The following is an 18,375-nucleotide window of genomic DNA, read 5'->3' on the forward strand; positions in this document are numbered from 1 at the left end:
GGGACTTTGAGGGGGTTATAATAAAGGACCAACATATTTTCCATATGTTTCTATATGAGAGGCGAGTGCTTTACGTTCGCCAGCAGATTCCTTTTCAGGCAGATAATCAAGATTCAGGCACAAACGATAAAGACTTTGGGGAGGCTTTAAATGACATGGCTGATTTGCGGTTGGCGTGCCTTTACCGCTCCGTGGAAGGGAGTATCTCATGTTTTGCTGCTGCTCACAAAAGGGTCAGACAAAGGTAACCATGGATACACCCTCTTCCTATTGCACAAGAACAGATAACTTCCTGTTGAATGAGCCTCGGCTGTACTTTTTGAAATTTTTCGACATTTGAAAAGGAGAAGCAGTGAGTCAGAGTTTGCTGGAATCATTCATAAATAGACGTCGTGCCGCAAGCGAGGCTCGATTGTGTCGATCAGTCAGTCAATCAAAATTCATGCAGCTCTTTTTGTACATTTTCAGGCAGTTCAAAGAGCTTGTCAAGGCAATAAACTGAGACGTGAGGCAACAACGCATGAACACGGAATTAAAAAAAAAGATTAAAAACTCGACTATGTATGGTTTTGAGGTCAGGTGTTGAATGAGATCCAATGTTTGACTCTCAGCTGCTTTAGTCTGTTCAAAACATCATAAACGGCCAGAAACCTTAATAAACCCGTCTGAAAATGTGTAAAACATAACCATTGCTACAACTACTAGAATATTAATTCAAAACGTTTGAACGCAGTTCAGCCGAACTTATCTCAGTTATCCTGCATTTCTGAAAATTTTTTGGGGGGGAAATGCCATTTGAGTTGAGTTCATCAGAAATATTCTACTTCATTGCCCAAATCTAAACTTGACATGCAATTTAGCCTTTGATATTACAACAAACTAAGTATAAAGGAAGTGTAAAGATCAAGTAGTTTTGCTCTCCTCACAGGTGGAATCATGAAAACAGAAAAAGCACTAATAAATAACAAACATGTGTAGTCAATCTAAAATATGACAGTCAATTAATTATCAGGCAAACTGCAGTTGAAACGCTTTGTGCCGATGTGTCTACGTGGGTTCTGCAGCTCCGCGGCAGCTCACGCCTCAAGAAGAGACGGTTGAGTGTGACGAGTCGTTGAATAAGTGTTGGCGCGGAGGGGGGTATTTCCAGGAAACCACATCAGCCTACCAATCTGGCTGTGGAGGCTGTGGCTATGTGCTGGTGACAAAAGCCCACACACAAAGCCAAGCACCTCCCACACTTGTTGAATGTCAGCGAGCAGCATATAAATATTCCCAACTCCCCACCTGGAAGTCGCGGTAGCTTCCTCCCCTCATGTCGAACTCCCCCCTCCCACTGGTCAAAACAACCCAGTGAAGCTTTCTTTTGTTGTATGAGGGTGGGGATTCCCTTTCCACATTGTTATTTTTAAAAGCCTAAAAACACCCTCAGAAACAAGTAATGTGTGACTGGGGGGAAAAAACCCACCTAAAAAGCTCACTATTAGTTTTTGTTGAATGGAAAAATTGCAATATTTACAAAAAGGGGGGGGAAAACGAGCAAGAGGCGGTGAAAAGAAAGAATAAAAGAGCGAAGCCCTGCACTTCTGCACACCGGGGGGGGGGGGGGGGGGGGGGAGATGGTGAACTTGTAAACCGGGCCTCAAATGATGGTTTTCTTTGCCTGGCAGAGCTGCATGTGTTTGTGTTGCATGTTTTGTTATGCAACGGTCTGAACCACACACGCATACACACACACACACACACACAAAAAAAAAACTCACAGAGACAAGAACCACATTGTTCATTTTTTTTTTTTTCTCCAGCTTTCTTAATAAAAATAATTCATTTCAGGACGACATATAAATAATTATTGAATCACACAATACAGATATCTTGATATGAATAAATACTTAACAAATAAAACCAGGCTTTTTTTTTATGTTTGTTTGTTTGTTTTGTTTTTTTTTCCATACAATACCCTATTGTCGAAAAGGTCACACGAAGAAACTTCCACACCATTTGCATGTTTTGTTTACACCTTCTGCTCTTAAGCCGACGCTCTTCCTACTGTCGGAATGTCCCCAGGCCGGTCTGGAGTACCATTCCTAAATGCCTCGGCAGCTTAGGGCGAGTCATGTGCAACTTTATGTGATCTCCTCCCAGTCCAACGCCCGTCGGATCCCAAAAGACTTTGTGTTCAGGGGGAGGGGGGGGGGGGGGGGGATGAGCTTGACCACTAATTGGCCTTGAATTGATTAAGGTTCGTCTAGAGGTGATTAAAGCACACAGAGATCTATGTACAGGCCGTCAACGTGTGGTGGGCTGGCCCGACAGCTTTTTAGATACAGTTGAATGAAAAAAAATTAAATAAATAAAAAAAAAGGCAGACCGGGGGCGCCTGTTATCTCGACGCCACTCTGACCGCCGGCCACAGATGGACATCTGCACACAGCACAGGAGGTGTTGATATGAGTGAAGGGAGGAACTCGGGCGCATTCAAGTCAATCCAGAAAAGAAAGATAAATTCAAAATCACACTTGAGGTTATCTCTGTGGATCAATATTTCTTGGTAATTCAAAAAAAAAACATAGAGTTTCGATACGAGAGATCTTAATAAAAGCTTGAATGTGCAGGGATGTCGATCTGCAGCACTGCAGTGAGCTTCCCGAGCGGTCCAGGACGGCCATTTTTGAGGAGGTAACAACAACTGTTTGGCTATTGATGGCACATGTTTGTTTGTTTTTTTTTTTTGTTTAAAGATGTTTTTTTTGTTGTTAATTTTTGGCAGAAACGAAACCAAATATATCAAAATACATTAAAAAAAATTCAAAACAAACAAAAAAAGAAAGCCCAACGCAAAAAAAAACCCCAAAAGGAATGTCAGTATTAAAAAATTTTTTGTGTGTGTGTATTCCAGACGCACACAGAGACGTGCGTTTGTGTGTGCGTTGTGTTGGAGATGAGGCATCGAGTTGGAAGGTCCTACAATATGGAATAAGATCCATATTATTCTTTTTTTTTTGTTAAAAGCATTTTATAGGCGGGAGCGCTGACCCACATCCGTCGATCAGGCCCCTCTGGTCCATAAAAATTGAAAACTACTACTTAAAGGCAAAGAAACGTATGGAGGACGAGCCCCGATACTGTGCTGTCGTAGCAGCGGCAGCACGAAAAACACATTCAGATAAAATCAGGGTAGCCGAAAGCGGGCAATGGGATTTGCTCTCTGAAGGTTTTGGAAAGCGTTCGCCTTGGCGGAGCGGAGAGAGGAATGCATTTCTTGGTGGGTTTGTTTACCTGCGCGCCGCGTTACAATCTCACAGAGCTGTGTCGTGTGCATATATATATATGTGTGTGTGTGTGTGTGTGTGTGTGTGTGTTCGGTGATGATGTGGATAATTATCCCCCATCTTCATTCTTCTCTTCTTTTTTTTTTTTTTTGACTGGACTGGCTTTAACTACATCTGGTTGTGCGCACATGTCGGTATGTGTTCCCATGTGTTTATGCTGTTTCTAGGTGCTTAAGTGGTTTAAGTAAACAGGAAAAACAATGTCCAAGGCAACAGATCAGTTTTTTTTTGGAGAAACAAAAGAAATTAAAAATAAAGAGGGGGAAGGGGAGGAGGAATAAGAAAGAGAAGAGTCCCGTCTCTACTGTGTTTCTCTGCCTTTCTGTTCCGCCGACACCGCCGGCGTGTTTGGCTACAATAACGGAGAGGCTTGTCATTTCTGTACATGTAGCACCAGAGCGAGCAGGGGGCCTGCCCCGTCTGCCTCGCGCCGCCTTGCACGTGTGGTTTCAAATCGACTTCCCATTCCGAGCGATTGGTTCATTTAACACGTGATACTAAAGTCCTTTTTTTTTTTTTTTTTTTCTCTCTCCCCCCCCTTTGACCTTAAAAATATAAACTAACACTGCATTTGGACTGACCAATGGAAGAAAATCAATTTTTTTGATCATTTAGCATTATTGACTGCAAAAAGCCTCTTTAGAAAAACAAAAACTTTGTTATTGGAGGCCACAAATGAGTGATTTTTTTTCTTCTTTTTTTCCGCTGTTTTGGCCCAGACTTAGCTCACTTTCTTCTCTGCTCCCACTGGTTTTGTCGTCGGGCGAAAGCCGCTTGCTGCGTCCCTCGCTCTGCGGAGCAGGAGGCTCGACAGACAGGCAGACGGATACACAGACGGGTTCAGACGGACGGACGGACGGGGGGGAGAGGAGGAGGAGGAGGAGGAGGGGGGAGGGGGGGTTATAAATCCTTGGCTGTGGTCTAGAAAGCAATGTCAGATGCTTCTTGTTATGTCAACATACAATCATTTTGTCCGGCACGATCCGCCAACGTACCTCTAAATACAATATTGTACACGAGCGTCAAGTCAGTTGCTCTGACATGGAGCCAAGCCTCTCGCCGTGTGGATGCGCGGGGGCACGTCAGATGATAGTAATTGCACAAAGAGGTATTCTAGAGGCCATGTCTACTGAAAACACACACACACACACACACACACACACACACACACAGTCACACAGTCACCACCACCCCCCCATGTACACACACTCTCTCTTCACATTCTACACGGGGGGGGTTTGATTTTTCAGGCCATAAGGTTACTAGTTAGTCACTAGCTAGTTAGTTAGTCGGTTAGTTAGTTATCAGAGGTGCATTGACTGGCATGGGGGGGGGAGGGGGATGGGGGGATGGGGGGATGGGGGGGGGGCCCACAGCCTCAGGTGGCGTGCTCGCCGTGGTCACTTGTGCGGTCAGCCGCGGTAGATCTGTTTGAAGTGGTCGCACTCGTTGCAGTAGCCCTGTTTCTCTTGGTTGGCGTAGTGGTCGCAGCCCTGCGTCCGGCACCGCTGCTTGGACTTCTCCTTGGGCGCCTGCGCCCGCCGGCCCGCCTCCCGGCCCTGGCCGCCACGCGTGTGGCACTCCGGACACAGGTCGGTGCAGCCCGGGGACACGTTGCTGCAGCCGCTCCGCCGGCACTGGGTCTGGGTCTGGGTCTGGGTTTGGGTTTGGGTCTGGGTCTGGGTCTGGGTCTGGGACTGCTGCGAGGATCTGGGTTTGGCGGCCCGCTCACGCTTTTTTTTTTTTTTTTTTTTTTGGGAGGGGGAGGGAGAGAGAGAAACAAGACAAAAAAAGAGTCAATTAGCAACTGAAAAGGAAACTGTGGCTCAGCAAAATACTGGATCTACCGCGTGATAGTTTTTTATATTTCTTTTTGTAAACTCCGCCGTCAAGTCAGTTACAAGAAAAAGCATATTTCTTCAACATTATATCGTTGAATTAAAAATTAACTGTGAAAGAGGGGCCGGTAATGGAGTAGGTCGTGTTTGAGGAGGCTTCGGCTAAATCTTGCTAAATCTTGCTAAAAGAATCAAAAACTAGTATTTTTCCGACCTACAGGAATAGACCGTATACTTCAGAAGGAAGTTAAGAGTGCAGGGTGGCGTATTTTGCCCACATTTTTGCTCTGAATGGCATCCAGCTTACGAAAAATATCGATACACCGGAGCGGAAGCTAAGCTAACCAGACCGAAGGCCACCGCAGCTAGCCCGGAGGAGTCGGCTGGTCCGACTGAAGCCGGGGACCAAAGCACCGACGAGGAACAGAACGTCATTGCAGACTTAAAATCACGGGTTATTTTGTCTATCAAAAAATTTTCTGTGAAAGAAAAAAAAAATACAAATTGTCGAAAGATTCACTAAAGTCTTTGTTAAAATGCCAAACTGTACACAAATGAATTCAATTGATAACATTAAAGATTGCTTCTTATAGGCCAAAAACAACTAAAGATCATTTCTGCTCTACAGCTATAACATTCCTGCCACCTGCTTTATATTGTGAAAATCTGACTTTTTTTTAGTAGCTGTGTGTGTGGAGATATTATACCTACAGCGTGGACTTAAAAGAGTAATACTTGCAATTTCTGTGAGGTAGCTTGACGTTAACGTTGTCGTTTCTCCTTTTTACAAATAGAATTTGCAGATGGATTGAGAGATTAAGAGTTCTAAACGTACGCTGGAGACCTACCATGACAGGAGGAGGGGAGTGTGGTGTGCGTTGTGCCACTTGGTTAAGCCGTGCACTTTGCTCTTTGACGTAGCACTTGTCGCAGTAGCCCTCCAGCATCGCTTTGCCGACCGCGCCGCACCCGGCCCCGCGGCACCGCGAGGCGTTTTGGAAACCCGTCTCCCCGCCGTGCCGACTCTGAACCGAGGCTGGGGGAGGAGTCAGGCCTGAAACGAAGAAGAGCAGGCGGCGTCAGCGACGCGCACAGGGGGGGGGCCACTTCCCACGACCGGTGACGGGGACAGAAAAAGGTTTTGGTATTGGGGGACTTACGGTGGTTGGTCTGATAGTCTACATAGCAAATAGTGCAGAAACCCAATTTCTCTGGGGTCCCAAAAAACTGGCAGCCGGATCTTTTGCAGGGCCGAGCCAAGGGGGCCTGCCAGGCCGAAGTGTGCCCCGGGGTCAGGGTTGGACACGGCCTCTCAGAGTCCCTGGCCTGGGTCCAGGCCGACGACGAGGCCTCAGTCCTGGGGTTGCCCTGCTGCGGCTCCCCCCTCTCGGGAGGCTGCTGCCTCTGCATGCAGGGTGGACACAGGCCGTTGAATATCCTGAACGCTTCCTGCCTGCACACGTTGCATCGCTCCGTCTCAGAGTCGCGGCCCCCCCACTGGGTCCAGCCAGAGCCCTGGGCCGGGTGGGGCACGACGGGCCCCTCGCCGGGGCCCGGGGGTCCCGTGGCGGCCGTTCCGGCTCCGGGGGGGGGCCCTTGGTTCTGCCTGGAGTTGAAACAGCGCTCGCAGAGTCCGTCGTGCTCCACGCTGAGGGTGAACAGGCAGCCGGGCGTCTTGCACTTCATGGCGTGGGTTTCACTGTACAGGCTGAGGCTGGGGGCGGTGGGCGGGGCGGAGCGGGGGCTGGACAGCACCACCCCTCTGCCAGACGACGCGCACGGGGGGCTGCTGCTGCGCGCTCCCCTGGAGCCCACCTCAGTCTCTGATCCCCCGGTCACCCCCACGCCGCCTTGGACACACCCCCCTCCCTTGGTCTGAACCACGCCTTCCATCCTCGCCCCTCCGCCGGTCGTGGCCTGCCGCTTCTCGAAGCACTCGTGGCAGTGGGGCTGCGTGTCCACGGAGACGTAGAAGGTGCACCGCGGCGTGGCGCAGCGGATCTCGATGAGGGAGAGCTGCGAGACGGAGAAGGGCGGCGGGCGCTGGGGCTGGGCGGCCCACGCCTGCTCTTTGTCCTCCTGCCAGCGCTGGTGCTCGTGGTTGACGAGCTGCAGGTAGTCCTCCATCAGGTTCATGTCCTCGGGGAGGTTGCCCTCGTCCAGGCTGCGGACAGACACATAAAGGCATCAGTTTGTTTTTTTTTACAAACCTCACAACGTTTTCAAGACAAAGTCAGGGCGGCCAACATCGACCCATCGGGCCACAACGTCATCGACTTTCAATCTACGGTTTAACCGTTCAGTACCGTGCGGCTTTCACGATCCGCGTGGTGTCGTGGCCGAGGCCGATGACGGGGATCTTGATCAGGTGCAGGTAGTCCTCGAGGAGCCTCTCTTTCTGCGGCTGCTCCTTTTCCATCAGGAAGTGGACCTTCAGCTCCTCGAAGCCCGCCCGCCTCGGGTTGATCAGCGGCACCGCTCGGCTTTCTAACACACCAACACACGCAATGAAGCAAAACCTCGTCAAGCCGTTTTTTTTTTTTTTTCTCTCTTTCTCTCATGCCAGCGAGATCACTCCTATCCAATTGTGCTCGCCGTACCTGGACCGCTGTCTTTGATGGTGATGAGGGGTGCAAAGTGCTGGGAGTCGTAGCCGAGCACTATTGGGTATTTGTAGCACTCTGTGGGCGGCCAGTGCAGAGGCAAGTAGATCCCACCAACATTCAGAGGAGAGATGGAGGAGCCGGACTTCATACTCCTGACCACCTGATCTGTTGAACGAGGCATTTAAAAGTCAAGACGAGCACCTCACTGGATCGTTTATCGTCTCCAACAGTGAAGTGAAACACGACGGAGACTTCCCAAGCGAGGCATTGTGTTCCAGCGGGGCGTCTTCACCCAGCCGCTGGAATACGACACAATAGCTAAAAAGAGGGAAGGACACACGGTGACGTAATAACAAAGCGTACCTGCGATGACGATGATGGGCCTGCGAAGGATGTTGGAGAGGATGAAGATGTGAATGTCCTCCAGCGAGTCGAACTGAAGGCCATTGCTACTGGAGACCGGAGAGGCCATCTTCACGATCTTTTCCCACTCCTCTTCCCAGTTCTAGGACGGCATGGCGGCAGAAATTCAAAGCTGTGCACACTCTGATCGACTTTAAAGTTCCAGTTCAAAAGTGACGAAAATGTTAAGGCTCGGGTAAATACTGTGTCTGCGAGGACATGGAGGACACAAACGTTTACAAATGTTACTATCGAGCGCAAAATCTCAATTTGAAATCGCTCGGGTCTAATGGTCGTACCATGGTGGTGTAGCGAAGTCCGGTCTGGGTGAACTCCTGCGACTGGACAAGCTCTGCCTGGAAGCGAGCCTTGAAGACGCCGGTGTCCGTCTCCTTTAAGACACTGTGCAGAGCTTTTCGAAGTACCAAGTCTGTGTCCTGGACGCCGAGCATGTACTGAGAGGCCGCATGGAGCAAGCAGTTCCCATCTCCTGCACACACACACACAGAGGAGACAACAAATATGTCAGCGAGCAAATATCTTCTCCATACTGTGACCAGTAGATTTAGAACATGTGACATAAGGGAGTAAAAAAATGAGCGCAGTCACATGAACATACAAATACGACTTGCGCCGTGTGTGCAACACACACACACACACACACACACACACACACACACACACACACACACACACACACACACACACACTCTGCACACACACAAGTGCAACAAAAGTCTGGGGATTTCCAGTGCGTCAGGCCTGCTATCACTATCGGGTGTGGAGACGATTATATGACCCTGGTATGTTTAACACACCCGGCAGACAAAGTGTGATCTCTCACCCGGGTGCTACACTGGAACTTAAAACAGCTCGACACGCAAAATCACCTGCATTTTTCTTGTCTTATCTCAAGTCAAAGAAAGTGTCTTTGTCAAAGAGATGACAGACTGGATGATCGAAAAGAGTGTGTGTGTGTGTGTGTGTGTGAGTGTTCATGTAAGCCTCTAAAAACCCTGGAATTTTATTGAGTCTCTTTGGGTCTTTTTCTCATTGCGAAATAAGAGAGCGAGCACGTATTTGTCAGCATGTCGTGCTCTGAAAAAAACCCTGTTGCCACACTAAACACAGGAATTTCCCTGCGCTGACTTCTGCCTTTTTGTGCGTGCACGTGCGCCGCGATCCCGACTCATCAATGCTACTCAGCTGGTCCTGTACTTTCCACAGAGGCGTGGCTCGACGGAGTGCTATCATCTAAAAGCACCGTTCATCAACGCTCGACGGACGCCATGATTAATGAGCCTTTTAGATAACGTGTGCCACAAGCTGCATTTAGTTTTCAAACATTTCAGACACAAGCAGAAACTTTCGTATGTAAAGTGATCTTTCGTCAAGAAAATTTGGAAAAAAAAAAAAAAAACGAAAAGGGGAACCGTCACTACAAACGTCACACGATGCCTTGAGGTAACAGTGCCATAGGCCAAGCTAGGATCCGATTTGTCAAAATAACATCATCTGCAGGATGACTGCAAAGCGAGCTACAGTTGTTTTCATTCAACCAAAAAGGAACACGCCACTGTACTCAAAGGAAAGAAAAAAAAAAAAAACATCCTCTTGTATTTCATACTATCTAACTGTTGTTGCATTTCAGTGCTGTTGCATCACTCAACAAAAACCTAAAAACACGCGGCTCTGTAGTGAGAAAAAGACGTCGTGAACAGCAGCAGCATCTTCAACAAGGAGACACACACACACACAAAAAAAAAAAAACCCGGACAGGCACTGATGTCCACATGCATAATCACTTCCTCTTGTGCACAAAAAAACACACACACAGACTTCTGACCCTGAATCGACTAAAGATGAAAGACCGCCAGCTGGTCCCGTCAGTCTAAATATAGACACTTCCTCTGTTGCGAAGCTGGGACACTTCCTGAAAACACACCGGTGCAGGACAACGCTGCACCTTCTTTGGTGGCCATCCAGGTGACGGCCCCGAATTTGCAATGTTGTGCTTCCAGTGCGGCTCCGGGTTTTTCTGAAAACTTATTGGGTGAGACGGACGCGAGAAGACAAGTCCTGGCCAAGGCTATGTCTTTCTTCGGCACGAGACGAGGAGGGAATGTAGCGAATATCAAATAATGGCACGGGGGGAAAAAAAGCTGAAATCTGTAGTTTGTATGTAGAGTCGGTGTGTATGTTGCTGAAAGAAAGTCCTGCTCTGATGGGACACGTGATAAAACATGGGACGCTTTCTGGGGAAAAACCCCGGGACGCATCCGAGACGTTCAAGACGAGAAGACACAGTGAAGCCCCCGTTCTTCAGAAGACGACAGGAAACCGGAAAACGGACGCGACCCAGATAGTTGTTTTTTTTAACGAGACATTTTACGAGGCCGTTTTGATTTAAATGACCGTCACTTCATTTTTCTTTCTTTCTTTCTTTTTTTTATTTATAAATCCACTAGAAAGCCAGACGTTGGCTAAAAGGGAACGAGTTTGAAAGGTTTGAATCTCCCGTGCGTTTGGACACGTGATAATATAAGAAAACGGTTTGGTGAGAATTAGTAAAATCAGGTCAAAAATGAATAGTTAACTTCTTCACTCTTATATTTTCTGTGTGCGTGTGTGTGTGTCTCCAGTGACTCAGCAGCAGTCAGTCCCCTCTGTGTGTGTGTGTGTGTGTGTCTTGTCTGTCTGTCCTCTGCTCAAAGTCACATCTCGGTCCTTCACACTTCGACACTCTGGCTTTAAATTCTGCCTCGTCTTCATGACATCATCCTCACGAGCCAGGAATTTCCGTGCAGGTTCCCGGCAGCGGACGTCAAGAGGAGTTTTTGTCACCCTTTCAGGGGGTCTTTCTGAAGAGGAACTGCACACTGACGAGTGTAAACTCAATGCAGTCATTGCCAAACTCCTGAACTGACAACTAACGGGTTCGAGATTTACCGAAATGAACCGGCGATGGGAAACACACCGTGAAACAACCAGCGATTTCCTCATTCGACGCACAACGGCTACAACACAGGGATTTTTTTGAGTGTGAAAGGAACCGTTTCCTCTGGAAACTCTCTCAAGTTTGAGACAAACTCGCCGTGCTGAGAAGAGTCCCACTTCCTTCAACAGCAGATGATTCCCCGCAAAGGCTGTTTTGTTCACACCAGATGTTAGTGAGCTGGTGTGGAGATATTTATATATGTATATATAGAAAAAACACATTGACTTCTGACCACACTTCACTGAACAGAGCCTGATGAGCTTAAAATAATATACTTCTCATAGAAACTCACATTATCACCTGACATACACCTACACAGAAAGAAAGGGGACAAACCCCCCCCCCCCGATGAAAAAAAAAAAGACGTAAATAAAGACCAGTGGAAACAATCTGGTTTGAAACATCAGTGATAATCCGGTCGGTGACACCAGAGAATTTCCCGGTACGCAGCGAAAGTCGGCGGTAAACAGACCCGTGCCTAAATGATTAGCTACACTGGGATGTTCCCGTGTTACGACATCCACGGAACAGGAAACATGACGCAGCAGTGGGCTTTCTGAACCCGAGTGCTCACAGGCACAGCGACAAATAAAAAATAAAGGAGAGGAGGAGGGGGTGTGTTAAATGAGTGTATGTGAAAGCAGAACCGCTGTCACTCAATTGTTGTCATTTACAGTAACCCTGCTTGTGAGTAATGATTTACATTTCAAACTTTCCTGACCCACACAGAACACACACGTTTTCTGTCGCAGAAAATGAAACGAAGGCAAAGAATAACTTCTGCGGAGGTGGAAAAAAAACAACCTAGATTTTACTCCAACCGGCGACGTTTGAAAGAAACCGCAACGTCGGAAAACTTGCGGGTACAACACCCGACGTCTTAATCCATATCTGAAAGTTGGGAAAGCAAATAGGTGGCGGCGGCGGCGTCTTACCGTTGGTGCGCAACGGCACCATCTTCTTGAGCTCCCGACACCAGTTGAGCTTCTTCTCCTGCTCCAGCGAGGCCTGCATGACTCGGTCCAGGATGGCGGCCTGCACCACCTCCCTGAAGGCCTGGGGGAAGTGGTTCATGGCGATCATCTCCAGCGTGTAGCGGTGCATACCCCTCAGGTGGTGCATGAGGCCGCCGCTGGCGGCGGGCTTCACCACGTCGTTGGGCACCCGCTGGCGGATCTTCACTGCCTTCAGCAGATTGGAGACAAAGAGGAATTTGGGGAGGAAGTTCTGACCCTGCGACATGGCGGGCGGGCGGGCGGGCAGGCGGATGGTAGGAGGGGGAGGTGGAGGAACAAGGAGGAGAGGAGGAGGAGGAGGAGGAGGCGCAGGCCGCCGGTGATCGAACAACGTGGCAACTGGATGGAGAGAAGGCGGAGAGGGTGTGTTATTATACAGCAGCGCGAGGCAGGAATGAGGTGGTGGGAAATTCTCCGCGGAGATTCCCCTTCCTTATTAGCCGAGGCTCAAGACACAAGTTAATTTACAGTTTGTTGGGGGGGAAACCCCACAGCCCCCCCCACCCCCACCCACCCACCCTCAGAGGATCGTCCCACTACACACTCTGGTTGGTGCCCTTTCGGGACGGGAAGTCCACAAAGACCCCTTTGTGTTCTTGTTTGTTCTTTTAATACTCATTTTTTTTTGTCTTGACAGTTTCCGAGAGCCCCCCCCACCCCCACCACCACCCTCCCAATAAACCGGTGCTTTCCAAACTCCAAGTGAAGGCCCACCCAGGGATTCCCGGGCTGGTGGGAAGGTCACCGGGCCTCACTTAAACTCTGGAAGTCTTCAAGACTTTTCAATTCTACGTCCCCTATTGGGACATTATCATGATTATCAATACAAAAAAGAAGATGAACTTTACTCTTTAGCGATGATCTCATCAACACAAGTGCACGCACAAGTCTAATACTGTCGAAGTACGTTTGAGTAAACAGATTCACAAGAAAGTTACCTAAATAATGTAAAGAGAGGATCAGTTGAAGTTTGATGCTAAACCTGTAAAGGCAGCAATCACTACTGACAGTTTTACACGACTGCTTCAACTTATCTCAACTTCCGCACAAGGAAGTCACGAGCTGAACATAAAGCACGAATGTAAAGTCAGGATTGGTGAGATCTGATGCTTAAACCGTTTAACAGTCTTCACTTCTCAGAGTCAGATCCATCCAGACGATTTTTTTTTAGAAAGCATTTCAAGCTACAAACCAGGGTGGAATATCACGTAAGAAACTTTTAGTGAGAGATTATCATCATCCAGACGGAGCACAGGCTTTAAATTTGCTTTAGCACAAAGAGAGAAAAAGAAGACGGTCACAAAACAAAATCACGACATCCCATGTGACAAGAAGATAAACGTTTTTAACGCAACACTTTAAAAGCAGCTCTTGCAAAGAACTTCTAAAGAGTACATATCTGTTTTTTTGGTGAAAATTCAAGTGAGATTATTTCGTGAGATAATGGTAAATACAAGCAATGTTTACAAAAAAAAAAACCCTGGCTCGACAGACCTTAACAAGAAGTGATGGAAGAAAAAAAAAAGATTTAAAAATAACTGATGTTTCAATAATCAGTGGTGGACTGGAGGGGTTTTTTTTTTTTTTTTTTCGTGACAGGCATCACTTCGAAAGCAAAAGGCAGGAAGTGATGGTCAAGTCAGCGGGTCTGTAGTTCTGTCGGTCCTGCTGAAGTTGACAAACAGCTGCGAGGGTGTCTGAGGCAGTGGCCTCGAGCCTCGAGCCTCCGCCACCCAAACAGCAGCAGGTGCAACAACGGGGACTAGGCCGTGCTAAAAGGGGGGGGGGGGGGGGGTAGTCAAGTCTCGTGCCGGGGGCGCAGGGACAAACAAGACACCTGGATGTCAGTGAGCCCGTTGACACGGACCGTCCGTGAACGATGCGTGTGTGTATGTTGTCACACACACGCACGTACACGCAGACGCGCACAGCTGCCCGCCGGTGGACGCTGCGGTTTGAGGATGGCTGTCTCCCCACACACACACACATACACACACACAGACAAAAACACAATAACAGGAGACTTTGCTGACGCTAAAGGCTTACGTAATTCCAAATGACAACTACCTTTGAAACAATGTAGCGTTCTGCCGCGTCTGGCGGCGCGTGCGTCGAGAGCGCGCGGCGGCGCGGACGCCACATTCGGCAGTTTAAAAAAGGAAGAAGAAGAAGAAAAAAAAACCCACCAAAAAAAAAAAAAACCCCAACAACAACAACAACAAAACGGCTGTCGTCCGCCTTCGGGGTGACGTCTTTGTAAACAATGGCTGTCAAAGCCACTGTCGCGAGCTCCGTCCAACGTCGGCGTCCCCCCCCCCAAAGAAACACGACCGAACGTTTACTCGAGGCCCGAGCGGTGATGCCGTGTGTTGCCCGCCGAGTCTTACGCGCCTGTCGGAGGGGGGAGTGTGGGAGTGTGGAGGGGGGGGGGAGTGGAGGAGGAGGAGGAGGAGGGGATGTGGTCCACATGGAGGGGAGGGAGGTGGGGGAGAGGGAGAGGGAGAGGGGGGCATACGGAGGGAGAGGACTGTGTGTCTTACCTGTGTAAATATGTCGGGGTAATAACAAAGCCTCCCGGATGCTCAGGCTCGTCCTCGCGCTGCCACTTCACTCAGCCTCGCCGCTGCGGTCCTCGGCGCCATTCAACCTCCGCTTCCCTCCGCTTGTCGGCTCTGTTTGGGAGCCGTCGCAGCTCCGCGAAGCCTTTCAAAGGGACTACACACGTCTGGCGGCGGTAGTTTTCTTTTCTTCTTCTTCTTTTTTTTTTTTTCTTTCTTTTTTTTTTTTTTTTTTTTTTTTTCAAAAAAAGGAAAAAGTCCAAGTCAAGGGGGATTTCCACACGGGGACTTTCCGTCCACCCATTTTTCCTCTCTCTCTCTCTCTCTCTCTCTCTCTCTCTCTCTCTCTCTCTCTCTCTCTCTCTCTCTCTCTCTCTCTCTCTCTCTCTCTCTCTCTCTCTCTCTCTCTCCCGCCGCCAGGGGGCGCTCCATCTGTCTGACTCAATACTGAAAAGCATATCCCACCCACTGAGCACAAAGGAGCGTCACTGAGGAGACAGACAGGTCGCGTCATACTCGATTTCATGAGACAGCTTTAGGAATAAATCATTAACCTGCGATGAGACCCCCCCCCCCGAAAAAAAAAGAAAACGTAACAGTTGGCGAGAAGAAGATTTTTTTTTTTTTGATGGATGCATGATGCATTTGTATTTTTAAGATAACTACAAATCTTGCAGATGATACATTTTGAGGACAGTTGTTATTATTCCAAGGAATTGGATATCAATTTAGTACGCTATTGATTTGATCGTGCACATTCTACGGTGGCCCAGGAGGGCCAAAGGCAAAACCCAAACGCAAAAAGCAACAACACAGTTGCAAATGCAATTTGCAACCCCAATTCTCACATATTCCAACGAGGGCAAAACTTCTTGCACGTACCATTAATAAGCTGCAATCACAAAAGTATGTCATCTGCGCTATCTTGCTAAACGAGAACTTCCACTTCACCTCCCTCTTGTGTTTCCAGAAAGTCCAGTCGCTGTTTGCATGCATGACTGTTTTAAACTTTTACACACCCACTTGGGCGTGGGGCCTTGTGAAGTTTCCATGTTCTTCCCAGTAGCCTGGGATAGACTCGAGCATCTCGCAACCTTGATATTATGAGAAACAAGCTCATGAAGGTTGATGGGTGTATGGTTACCGGTACATATTTTACGTTTGTCTGTTTGTACAATCAATGTCTTCTCTGGGAATAAAACCTCTTGTTGCGTGTGCTATTTTAAACGCTGTGACAGAGATTTCAATAATCCTATTTTAAGTTTCATTGAATGTTCCAACGACATCAAAATCTCCCTCGTCAGTGGTTCTTTTGCCTTTGTTTTGTTTGATATACAAAAAAAGACTTTCAAACATGGATCTGACTTCAAAGAAGCTGTGAATGCCTGAATGCTCCTGCTGGCGCACTGAAACCTTGTGGTTGGTATGTTCTAAAAATAGCCACCATTTGTGTTGCTCTTCCTTTTTTTTTTATCACCATCTGTATGTCAGTAATTCCAGAAATGACAACATTGAAAAAAAAATGTTCAACATATTGAATATGTGTTTTCTGACCTCAAAAACCGAAACTATTCAAGGCAACTTGAGTATCCCCGAAAAAAAACAGCTCACTGTTTCCAAAAAAGGCCGACGATCTCAATCGTCGCCGCGGTCGACATGAGATGCCGAGAATCGCGTCACAAATTCGGCATCCAGCCAAATGTTCTGATCCTGAGTCATGCTGAGTCACCCTCAGTCATTCTGGCGAATGTTTGCCACGTATGTGTGTGAGGTATGAAGTCTATGTCAACAGTCATGACTTTTGAGAACCCAGTGAACTTTGACCATTCAAATCGTGAGTCGGACATCCGATGTTTTTCCCCCCGTTAAATCCCCCTTAAAAAAAACAACAACTGAGGAGGCAATATGTGAAATTCTATGTAACTGCACTAAAAACCATATGTCAAATAAATAAAATGTAAGAAAGATATTCAAGAAGATAAAGAAAAAAAACCACTTCAGAAATACTCACTTGATTGTGTTTACACATAATTCTTAGTTACTTGCATTTTAAGAAATATCTTCCTAAGTACATAACTTTATTCATACAGTAGGTATGATGTTCAGCATGCAATGTATTTTACTTTTGGAATTATTCATCGATACTTTGGACTTACACAATTTGAATAAATGTTGGTATTTCTGCTCTCAATGAGTTTGTTCTATGAAAAAAAGAAAAAAATCTGCTTTATAGTCTCCTTACTTTAAAATAAAAAGCAAGTGAGTAGTATTAATACTCTGTGTTTCTTTCATAAATGTGATTTTATGCACATAAAGGGCATCAGAATGCCTGTCTGGCATTTACACATGCACTTAAGTAATAAAAGTTTTGTATGTTTACTTTAACAGCATTACGTTATCTGTTATTGATTACATTTCAAACAATGTAAAGGTGGTTGTATTTTCACGACTGTTTGTGGTTGACCAAGAAAAGGAGCTTAAACAGAAAAACAGAGTCTCACCATCACATCAGGCCAAAACACATTCAAATCACATGAATGGGCCAATGTGAATGAAAATCTGACTTCACACTTACACACTTTGAGAAAAAACAATCAATTATATGATGCAGTAGATTATACAAATAGTCATTGATTTATGAGTAAAGTAACTATTTTTGTCATCAATTGTGAATTTGATGTCATAAGTTCACCTGGTTTGTCTTAAACTGTTAAAGTCAAAGAGTGATTTGATTACGGAGCATAAAAAAAAATGAAGAAATGCTGCACTAACCTTTATATATTTATATATATATTTGCTGAAGACACAAATTCATAAGGTTGTGGACATCAGTACTTCTGCTTGAGGTGTTTAGCTGCTGCTGATGTGGCGCTATATAATACATAAGCACATGACTGACGTCTCCATGGTGGTTCAAAGGTTCCCCACTGGATCACACGTCAGCCGAATCGCAGACGACAGTGAACGTTGATTTCAGGTTGTGGAAGACGCCATGAAATCAAATCAGCTCACGTGGAAAACCCTGGAGGAAACTAAAGACCTGCCGGACAGCAGGAAGCTCAGTATGAGGAAATCTTAATGCTCCCCTGTTAATTAAAATCATCAATGGGCTGTACATAATATCCACCTCTGGGTTGTTTGAGGGCGTGTAGGAAATACATCTAGTTCCTTATTTCGGCGATCTGTATTGATTCTACAGCACAGAAAAAAAAACAGAAGTCCCGTAAGCAGCATATTAATTCCACATTTTCACCGATGTTTACTAAAAAAAGTTGTCACACTTTTGGTTAATACTATTATCTTGACAAAATCAGTTGTAAAAATCCAACTGCAAAAACAATCAGAACAAAAGAAAACTCTCAAATAACAGAAATATATACAATCCCAATATTAAACAGCAAACAGGGCAGAGTAACAAAATATATAAAAGGTATAGCATATAGAGTAAATGAAATAAAAGTAAATACTATTCCCTATATCATATAAATGCCAGTATATTAAAGAGGTCACTTTATTACCAGACCTTCATCACAGTTTTTCCCCTTTATTTTCCGTGGCAGCCACTAGTTACAATACTACCCAGCAGTACCTCTCAGCTGATATCGTGTTGTAGCTCAGAGCTTCA

General features: G+C 46.7%; 1 protein-coding gene across 1 annotated transcript; it reads right to left on the minus strand.

Annotated features, from left to right (window-relative positions):
- Positions 1–1,805: 1,805 nt before the first annotated feature.
- On the minus strand, positions 1,806–14,968 carry tnfaip3 (tumor necrosis factor, alpha-induced protein 3). Its single transcript, XM_080506988.1, has 9 exons — positions 14,733–14,968; positions 12,112–12,531; positions 8,478–8,668; positions 8,140–8,281; positions 7,771–7,941; positions 7,477–7,657; positions 6,331–7,334; positions 6,019–6,224; positions 1,806–5,065 (listed from the first exon to the last, which is right to left on the minus strand). The coding sequence occupies exons 2-9, from the start codon at positions 12,416–12,418 to the stop codon at positions 4,745–4,747; spliced, it is 2,523 nt and encodes an 840-aa protein (XP_080363114.1). The 5' UTR covers positions 12,419–12,531; positions 14,733–14,968; the 3' UTR covers positions 1,806–4,744.
- Between the last annotated feature and the right edge of the window lie 3,407 nt (positions 14,969–18,375).

The sequence above is a fragment of the Blennius ocellaris genome, assembly GCF_963422515.1.
Source record: "Blennius ocellaris genome assembly, chromosome: 13".
In the NCBI taxonomy this organism is placed as follows: Eukaryota; Metazoa; Chordata; class Actinopteri; order Blenniiformes; family Blenniidae; genus Blennius; species Blennius ocellaris.